The 10,777-nt window shown below is 38.2% G+C and overlaps 2 protein-coding genes across 3 annotated transcripts; one reads left to right on the top strand and one right to left on the bottom strand.

Annotated features, from left to right (window-relative positions):
• Positions 1-815: 815 nt before the first annotated feature.
• On the bottom strand, positions 816-10,067 carry RB195_003322 (uncharacterized protein; the record flags this gene model as incomplete). 2 transcript variants are annotated; one of them, XM_064200923.1, is made up of 7 exons in its annotated part: positions 816-1,029; positions 1,093-1,162; positions 2,527-2,612; positions 2,713-2,816; positions 7,095-7,291; positions 7,352-7,504; positions 10,025-10,067. In XM_064200923.1, 7 exons carry the CDS (start codon positions 10,065-10,067, stop codon positions 816-818), a joined length of 867 nt encoding a protein of 288 aa, XP_064056804.1. The 2 variants fall into 2 exon arrangements, with proteins under 2 accessions (XP_064056804.1, XP_064056806.1); XM_064200924.1 differs by lacking the exon at positions 10,025-10,067 and adding an exon at positions 1,219-1,317 and having other exon boundaries at positions 7,352-7,451.
• On the top strand, positions 8,931-9,149 carry RB195_003323 (uncharacterized protein; the record flags this gene model as incomplete). The annotated part of the gene is made up of 1 exon (XM_064200925.1): positions 8,931-9,149. One exon carries the CDS (start codon positions 8,931-8,933, stop codon positions 9,147-9,149), a length of 219 nt encoding a protein of 72 aa, XP_064056805.1.
• Positions 10,068-10,777: the final 710 nt, after the last annotated feature.

Here is a 10,777-nt window from a genome sequence, read left to right as displayed (position 1 = left end):
AACAGGGCCACTGCATGCAGAATCACATTTGTGGAGTCACAAGAGATAATGAAAACTTGAAAATACAGTTCTTTTTGTTATTAACACCATTCATTTCTGAAATCATTTCTTCAGTCGTCATTTATAAGATCGACACATCATGTGTTCACAATACGCAGTAGACATGCAGCAGTGAGTCTCCCCTGACTATTCCGGCAAAAATCTTCTTGCCTAACTAAAACGTGCAAAAATTCAGAATTCGTCCGAATCATTCATTCAATTATAAGGTCTATAATATTTTGTTCAAACGTGCACTTACATAAGAACTCCAATTTTGAACTCCAATAGTCATATTGCAGTGTATTCGCTCATTATATATCACGATCATGCTGTATGTATAATAACGGGCTCATTCTGTATCTGTGTGTATATCAGTCACAAAATTCCACAAAGCCGGGGAGACGAGCCCTATGGCGTCGGATTTATGCTTCGGCACCAGAATTCTTTGAAATGGTTGAGACTTGCCCAACGGCGTAAAATTATTCCCCACAAGAATTATTTTAAAAAAAATTGGTGAGGAGAGTCCCACAGTGTCGGATCTGGTTTACTGAAGACATCTGGGAAAACGCTCAGAATTTTTTACTACACCTGATGTATTCAATATATTGCTAATATTGGGTTAGATTAGGAATACATAAGTATAGCTCAAATCTTTTTTCCTCAAATCTAAAAGAGCAAACAAATTCTCTCCCGGAAACTATTCACACATTGCAAATTCTCCATATAAGAAATATTTTATGTCGTTAAAGCGCACAAATAACAGTAATTCGAGGAGATCACAACGGACAAACATGTCCCTCCATAGTTTTAAGCCTTTTCAGGTAAAACGACGGATTTCGGACTCGGTTCATATGTAGACTGAACGCACGCATTGCACCCCTGCAAATATATTCTGGAGCGTCAATAAACGACATTCCACCGATGTGCGTCCGCCGAATATTAGCAATTTCTGCGAATATTCCCGTGAAAAGCACGTCTTCAGGAAGCTTCCTGAAAAAAAAGTTCCCACAAGTCTACAAGAACTGATGCCCATGAAAACCTTCGAAAAATCACCTGTAGTTAGCAGAAAGCGGAAACCAACTCTTATTAGCTGCTGCCATCAACCTCGCAGGAATGTCATGCCCTTAAACAATGATAAGAAGTCAAATGTCACTTATAGTTTCTAGTTATTCGATTTACCACATAAAATGTATGTGCCCGTTGAACAGTATTTTGGGAACGTTGGATGTGGATATACGGACTCAGGCACCATCCATTTCGTTCGATCACGCTTCACCTCTTGAGAAACGTCGCATTTACCGACAATCCGTGGGCCAAATGAAAACAAAATTATTTACAACATTACCAATGAATTTAACATGAAAAGAAAACACTTTATCCGAAGAGCTCCTGAATCCGAAGAGGAGAGAAGGGAAATTATTAATTTGAAGATCTCTTGTAGAGAAAACACAAGTAAATAAACTGAAGTTTTTTTTCTTCAAGTTGCGTGCTTCATAGTAAATTGGTCGGGAGAGGGAGCACGGAAAAATTACAATATTCAACCATACATCACAAATTTTCCGGATTGTTTAGTTTAGAAAGGCCCATCAATGACCCTGACGGTCATCTCTGTATGACGCAATTCCATCATCGATAACATTGAGAACATTGAGGATTATCGAGGGTAACTCAATGTGAAAACAAGATGTGTAGTCGGATGTGGAAGTTCCAATAACTTAGTCACTTCAAAAAAGGTGAAATGATTAGAAACGAAAAAAGAACAGAAAAAAGTAATGCGTCGTTCTATTGTATTTGTGATCATATTTCCGAAGGATTTCTCGTATGCTAGGAAAAAAAAGAAGAAAACGAGAAATAATCAGTTACAAGGGTAGGTTTAGTGTAGCGGTTAAAGAATCTGCGATTAGAGGATCTTCCTGCACAATCAATCGAAGATTCGAATTCGCCCTAGTGCCCACCAAGCCCTCCATCCCTCCTGGGTCGATAAATTGGTACCGGACTTCTCTGGGAAGATAAAAACACTGACTTAACACATCGGCTAGCAAGCGCAAGTCATTGTATAGGCCAGTTACACGTTCTTAAACCTCAAACGATTCTGAATTGAAGTGAACGTAAGGGCGCATCCCAAGCAGATTGATTAACGTCAGACACTTTATCCTTTATCTTTTAATCATTTTCAACGAAGAATTACTGAACAAATACGTACTCGAAGTAAATAAAATAATTGCTGATACATCGGGTAGCCTTCGCAAGTTATTGTATAAGCAAGACACGCGTTTGTGAACCTCGAACGATTCTGAGTTGAAGCGAACGGACATTCCAAGCGATTCGATTAACGCTAGACGGTTTGTCCTCTCGCCCTTATCCTCTCCCCCACACATAGATTTAGGGTCATCACCATCGCGAACAAAATATTTTCCTACTTTTGTGCATTTCAAGTCACCTATATGAAGTATAGTCGATAAACTGGATGGGTGAAGTGAACCATACTTATTTCATCGCAAAGGCGTTCATAATTGGGGATAAGTAGAACATTGTCCGAGTCAGCTTTCACGAGGCATTTTGCTTTATGGAATCTGTCAAACAGAACGATTATCCACTGGATTCAAGATCCTAATACAAAATCACGATAAAAACTAAACTTGCCTGGTGTTTTTGTAAAGTAACATCGCATACGTCTTCAAGGAAAGTGAATAGTAGTCCTCTTCAATGTCGGTAACAACCATGTCTTGGAAGCGCTCTCCTTCTATCATCAGTAACTGCTCTTCTTGAATGTCGGCCTAACATAGCAGTGATGAGTGCTCCTATGAGGACTTCAGAAGGAGAAGAAATGTGTAGGAGTGATATTTCCACAGTCAGAGTTTAGAAGGCGCTGACTGTGGGAATATCGTTCTTCTTCTTGGGTTGTAACATGGTTTTCAAGAAAATGTAAGAATGCCTTTTCCCTTGAGCGTACTAGTGTTCTCCATTTAGAGATGGAGAAACCATTTAGTCAAAGGGAACATACCACAAATCTGGCCTAGTCACGGAATCCGGGGGAAAAGATAGAGTTACTGTTCCTTTCGTTTCTTATAACGACTTCAGTTGCAACGCGCCATTTTTGGTCACGTGCCACATCGAAGTGCGAGCGCTCGAAGATCAGTGAACTCTTCTCTTCAGCTTATTCGAATGAAACCAATGAATAGGTTGCTGAGGTGACCGGACCATATACACAGAGGACCGTTCCGAGGTACCTCGTAGAAAATAAAGCGGTTCCCAAGCCGTTTTTTTACGACGACTAGGGAGCGATGAATCATTCCCGCAATCTACAGTCTCATTTCTAGCTCTTACCGTGGAGTGTCTCAACACGTCAGATTCGTGATATGTTGCCTTTAAGCAGGTGCACTTGCAATAACGTGTGATTTATGTCAGGTAGCGTTTTTACTGACTTTTGCTGATAAGAACACTGTCTTGATCATCGGGTGGGTCCAGTCTAAGTCCTGTTTAGACCAACGCGGGTTTCAAAAACCTCAACGATTACGAATTCCAGTAAAACGCATTGGCGCTTTTTATGTCAGACAACTGTATATAACACATTTCCCTTGAGGATTAAGATGTGAACATGAAAACGTCCAGTCGTGTTAGTCGACGCCTATGTTGTCCTGCATATTAATCAGTGGGCTCTACTCCTGTACCTACGAAAGTTGTCATAGAGTAGAATATATTCGATCAATTGTAATAGCCGACTTAAGCGAATGTTGGATTGATATTTCCTCATTGAGGCTCTCGCATTACTTCATTGCTGTGCGAAAGATGCTGTCACGCTGTTATGTCTCTTGTTGTTATGCTCTATTGATTGATCATCCCACCATTGTTCGTATCGACGAGGGTTTCTGAATGTGCACCACTCACTTCCCGTCGATGTTTTTTATTTACAATTATTTGATTGCCCATCTTATTCCGCAACGTGTGAGATCTTGGGTACTATTGTATGTTATCAATGTATATTGTTTTTAAATAATACGACGCTAACAGATCTCAGGAAGAAAATATTCCACAGCCGGAGCCGCATGAAAATTAATAGAAGAGGAAACAGGGGCACGACCTAAGGAATCGAGCTGAGTAAATTACGATCAGCTGCTGCATCATGGAGCAATATCAATGATGCTATGCCACAACTTCGCCAATTCAGATACAGATATCTAAACGGTCCACAAGGTCCATTCGACCCAGTCAACTTCCAATCACATAACTTTCGCTGGCGGGAGTATCGCAGAAACGCTCACCTACAGTAAGCGCGCTCTGTCGCCAGAGCTCGAGCACTCGAGGATCTCAACACGATTGCCTATAATACGATGGATTGAAGGCTCACGAACACCGTCGGAGAGAAGCATCCGGTTCGCTCTTTGTATCACTTGTTATTCGTACTGTTGCACAAGCTACCGACTTTTCCATATCCATATTACCCATATCTGTCTTCGTCCTTCGTATCATTGGTTAATCGTGCTGTTGCACAAATTCTTCTTTTTTTCCCTTTGCATTACTTTCTCATATGTATCGGCTTCACGCTCAAGTATGCGCTTTCGTTTCTGCTATCGTTACTCCCACGTATTAGAGGTACCATAACCATTTACGAACCTTCAAAGATAATAATAACCAATGAGAAACAACGAAGTTACAACTTAAGACTGAGAAAAACACCGAAGTCTTGATGCGCTAGAAAAAAATGGAAACGCAAACATCGCACGAAAAATAGTCTCCTGCCAAGTTTTATCAGAAAAAAACCTTTTTAACTACTACTTTCATCTAGTGTTACCGGGACTAGAATATGCCACCACCGTTAAAATTTCAACATCCCTGATGTTTCAAAACTACAGCTGAGAGATACCAGAATGTTCGTAATGATATGTACATTACGAATTCCACTTTTCAAGCAAAATATTCACGCCAAAAATCATGTGTCTTTGAAGTGCAATTATCTCGGACTCACCCTTGCTAATGTACCCTCAAGTGAATTCTTGAAAAACTGTTTTAGTGCTCGATTTCAAAAATTCTAATTGCATAGAATCGATAGGTCTCATAGTCAAGAATCGATTGATGCCTGTTCGGTCTTCTGTCGAATAATTAGCGATCCTGCTGTATTGTTTGTTATTCACGTTATCGTTTGTTACGTATATTATTGTTTGTCGAAATAAAGGTTTAATTACTGAATTTTTTTCGTGTGCCTGAGAACCGAATTCGCAAATTATAAAGCCCAATCAATCAAGCTATTCAAACACATCGCCATAGGATCACGAAAATCACTGTGGGGCAGTTTTGAGATTTCGACTCTTCTACGTTCTCTGATGAAATAGCCAGTTGTACACCATGTTGTGGAGAAGTAAAGGTCCCAAGAAACATTTTTTTTTGTGAGATTTCAGTACGAATCCAACTCTTATCTATCAGTCCTGTATATAAAATTATGCATAGGACGGACAATAGGCTCACAACAGTCTTGGATTTCAAGAGGATACTAATCGTCAATTGTAAAATACGAGAAAATACGATATATTCCATATCAGTCCATCAGTGTAGTCAAGTAATCGTGATGAGAAAGGCTTTCTTCATTCGATTAAGGTGTGATGGGACTTTCACTTGGGACAAGTTTGGACCAAGGTCAAAAAGAACTGGAACTGCATCCTGTACCATGCAAAACTTTGCAAAAAAGTTTGAACTGGACCATTTTTATTGGAGTCGCGGCCATGTGGTACAAATGTTATGTCCAGAAGCTGCGTGCAACAGATTCAATGGAAGCATTTTACAGGGTCTTGTCTAAAATGGTTCACCTACACTCACACAATTTTAGATAATTTGTGGTGCGTATTAATCAGAAAATGAACTACGGAAAATGTTTAGGAATTTTGTCGCCTTTTGTTCGAAGAATTAAAACAGTGTTTATATATATATATATATATATATATATATATAAAAAAAATATATATATATATATATATTAAAGAAATATATATATATATATATATATATATATATATATATAGAACATGGAGGCGCTCGATGCACTACGAAACACTCAGAAACAATATTTCAAATTATTACTCCGCTTTACGAACAAAGATAACATTTTTTTTTGATATTTTGAAAGCTTTGGACAAGCAGATGAAATCGAAGACGGAACCAACTACGGAGAGAAAAGATCAGCCCCATGCAAGATATCAGGAGGGTTCTAGAAGTCACATAGCCCCAGTTAAGAAATGACATGACATTGTTGTAACATATCCCACTGAACACTCACTCACTGAAGATTCGTACCCTGCAGCAGAGCGAAGCCAAACATTGTGAGAAGTTTGTGCTTTTACGGAGCGAAACATTGTTCTAATTCACAATTACCAAATCGACTAAAAGCGCATTCTAACATGCGCGGATAAGGTATAGAGACAGTGCGGTTTACAAAAGTAACAAAATTGTGATTCAATCATATGCTGTCTTTGAGTGGTTGTTTGCCTTTTGTCAAAACGTATGCCAAAACGAAGAACTTAACGGAAAAGTAGTTTCAGCGGATTTTTGAATAAAGCTTATGAAATATCAACGGGGACTTGTTTTCTGAGTTTGTCACTGAAAACAATCCTTGCCCTGTCACACTATAACGAGGCAGTTTGCAAAAGTTCGCTCTAGAATCTTCCCATGATCAGAATATACTCTCTTCAAGAGTCATTTAACTCTTCAATGAAATTAGAAAATAATCTTCCTATTTAGTTATTTTTAAAATCAATCAATTATGCATCTCCTTATAAAGGCTTCGTCTAGAAGAATTCCAGGCAGAAACGCAGCATAAAAATACAGTGAAAGCGCTTGTTCTCGTGCAAATCAAGATGAAAAGGCGCGATAGACGTTGTAGCTCCATTCGAGATAAGGAGAAAGATCACTGCTGCGCTACTGATGGTTAAAAAAAAGCTTGTTCTTTCAATAGGAATAAGAGTATAGGTATGAGCTAAACCTCAGCAAATGACTGTATACAAATAACTTTTTTCCGGAGAAGTATTATTTGGATTAAAAATGAGGTTGAAAAAGTGTGCACGTACTGGTTTGCCAGTTAGGAACAAAACTTTCGTGTTTTGCACGTCATATAAGTCTTCCCTTGCCCAAGAATCGCGAATTCGCTGACGTTCCACAGAGTTGTGTGGCAACGAGTTCACCATTATAACTAGTTGTATATTTTCTCGGACGCTCGGTTCAATAAGGAAACGAATCCGTAGATCAATGGGTGTTCTGTTGTCTTCTGAACACAGCAGTATTTCAATTCAAAGTTCAACAACAAGGGAACAACAGTATGGCTCACTTATTAAGTATGGTGGCTCGTCCCATCCAAAGAAAATAGGCACATAATGCCTTGCCAGGGGAATAGCTGCTAAGAAAACGCCAAACAGATATGCACGCATCATAGGTTTGGTTGTATACGGAATTGCATGACCAGCTGAGAAACGAACTAAGTCTGCAAAAAAAAGACGATTGAAGAGAACAAATTGAAAGGAACACTTACAGGAAAAGGAACACAAACTTCGTGAAAGATTTACATAGAAAACAGTAGTTGCACTGAGCAGCATAAACGCAGCGAGATTCCGAAATAAATATCCGTAGAAATCTATGTACATACATGCTCATTCGCAATTTAGGTCAGTGGAGAAGGTGGGTGATTGCGCAGAAACAGATTTCTACGGGTTGTTAGTTGAAAAAATCAGGAGTAAGCTGCGGGGCAGAACAAATCAAGAAAAAGCTACGGGGAGAATGTTTTCTCTGTCTTTTATTCCCTTCAAATCATTTATCTTTTCTCGACCATTCTCTCTCTCTCTATTTCTCATTCCCTACGGTTGGTTATTACTTTATTATTTTTGCACGTAATGTTTTATTACGCAAAAGTTTAAGATTTGGGAGAGAGACATACCAATTTGGAGTGTTTTTCGAACTGAGAAAGAGAGCAAACGTCAGGAGCTGCAGCCGCTGCGTTGGAATATAACAGATTTGTTCTCGTGAAACGAGGTTGTTCTCCTAGTAAAACCTCAACGAGTTGTTAAGTATGAGGAAAATAAGCTGCTTTCATTGGCAGATGTTTCCAAGTATTTTATTCACTTTCTCAGTATCCTCGACAAATTTATTTGACACATCCATATGTTATTCCTCTTCCCAAAAAGATAGCTTAATAGTTAGCTTGATCGTTCAAGCTTTTTGTTAAATTTCTTATTTAATTTCGACCCCTTTCTATGCTCATCGTTGTTATGTAAGAAAGCAGCAACCAAAATGTCATTTTCAAATCAAGTTTTAATTTTAATGAGAGTAATTATTAGGTTGGCAATTAAGTCCCTGCCGTTTTTTTAAATTTTAATATCCCGCATTTCATTAATATTTGTGGCGTAATATTTTATGCCATTCGAAAGAGGATGTTTTGTTCTATCGGAATCTATGTTTTACTTTTTGCTCAAGCTAACCTATATCAATTTTCAGATAATTAATATGGAGTGTAAAGTTGAGAAAAATGGGCATTTCCGACACCCCTTTTTTTGCTTTTAAAGGCATCACCCCACGAATCAGGGGTGCTGTGGATATCAGGTGGAGAGTTCCTATACGGGGTCGTAGATTATAGAGAGGAGGGTGTTTCCGTCCATTTCTTCCTAATTGCCGAGAAAAACGGCTGGCGCGCTCCAATCGAACTCGTTGTAGAAAGTAGCGGGCCGGAACGCTAGAAGTCGTATCTTCCGGACCTTTTTTACGGTAGTTAGGAAGAAATAGACGGAATCACCTCCACAGTGTACGACTCTGTATAGATAAAGAATTCGTTGCTTGTGTCCATGAGTTGCGCGGTGAGGAGCAAGCAAACCAGCAGAGATTGTGGTTCGTTGATTCTTGTTGTCGACAATTAAAGAATGCGGAACCCATGCTCCATACTTTTAAACCTTTACCAACGAGTGAAGATGTTTCTATTATTATTATTATTATTATTATTATTATTATTATTATTATTATTATTATTATTATTATTATTATTATTATTATTATTATTATTATTATTATTATTATTATTATTATTATTATTATTATTATTATTATTATTATTATTATTATTATTATTATTCTATTATTAGATATTTCAGTATGAGAGCATTCCTTTTTCTCTGCCAGTTCCCTTGTCATTTGATGCCAATTTTTGTGCAAAAGTTGTTTTAATCGTTTTTCGTGCAACTCAACTGGACGGAACGAGGTGAGTCTTTGAGGTCAAATATTCCATTTTTGAACTTGGCATACCAATCACGAGCGGTTCTCTCAGCTATGGCACCATCTCCAGACACAGCACAAATGTTGCGAGCAGCTTTTGCGGCGTTAGAACCTTGATTAAAAGCAACAAGAAGGAAGTGTCAAAAATGCTCTTTTTTCTCAACTTGACATTCCATTTTAATAATCTGAAAATTAATATTAATTAGTATGAGCAAAACGTAAAACATAGATTCCGATAGAACAAAACATCCTCTTTCGAATGGCATAAAACATTATGCCACAAATATTTAATGGCATGCGGAATATTGAAATTAAAAAAAAACAGCGGGAAATTAGTTGCCAACCTAATATTATTTGCACTATAATCTCTCGTTGACACGTTTTCAACGCAGCATTCTGCACAAATTCTCAATCTCGATTTTTCCCAGGATCCCTCACATTAATATTGATTTAAACCTGGGCGATAGGTAGCGTCGATGATGCTCAGAAATTTATTTAATGACTTACTCCATAAGGATTGCTTGATTTTGTAGACTAGTAGTTTTTCATTAATGAACGCAGAAGAGAATAGAGACAAAAGAAAACAAAATATTCAAAAAAAAAGGAAGAGATTAGACATGAACAGAATGTCGAAGGAAATGATATACGTAAGTATAATAAGATGGTGACTACGGAGCTCACAAGGTGCAGTCCCCGTGATGAAAAAGCAACGAAAGGATCCAGGATTATTCACAAATGTACTCACCATGTTTCTGGAAGTCATCCCAATTAGCATAACGATGAGACATCACTTAGCATAGGAAAGTGTGACGGTCAACCATACAAAAGGACTTGTGTCCAGCGACCAGTCTCCTTCGCACTATGTACTATCTCTACAACGCATCTATGTCGAATGTAGTGTCATCTCCGGAACGACGATAAAATAGCTTTGGATAGAAGAAGAGCAAACTGGCTATATTTAGAAATAGTAAGTGAAAAAAGAAGAACACTTTTCAAAACTTCGGCAATTCGTTATTGTAAACGAATATTCAGTCCAATGAATTGTATTCATCAATATTTTCGAATTTTCTTTCCATTTTCTTTGTTTTCAGTAAGAGTTTTTATTTGCTAAAGTTCTCCATCAAAACGTAGTAAAAGAATACAAGTAGTAGAAAGTAGTAACAAGTTGCGCATCCTTGACTACGGCTAAATTTAATGACTGATCATTATCGCCACAGTCAAGCGACTGTCTATTAGATTCATCAAATCTCGTCAAATCACGATAATGAAGTTGGAACCATTGTGACAGGTATTAATTACTACTTCATTAGAAGCTAACCAAGGTGTCGCAGGTACTAACATCCTTTAAAGGCATCACTCCACGAATCTGAGGTGGTACGGATTTCAGGTAGAGTATTCGTATGCGGGATAGTAGATTACGGAGAGGGGGTGACTCCGTAATCTACTATCCCGCATACGAATACTCTACCTGAAATAGTAGCGTTCCGGCACACTATTT

Source organism: Necator americanus, chromosome IV (assembly GCF_031761385.1).
Source record: "Necator americanus strain Aroian chromosome IV, whole genome shotgun sequence".
Classification (NCBI taxonomy): Eukaryota; Metazoa; Nematoda; class Chromadorea; order Rhabditida; family Ancylostomatidae; genus Necator; species Necator americanus.
The sequence above is the reverse complement of the archived record's forward strand: the minus strand, read 5'-3'. Positions and strand labels throughout refer to the sequence as shown.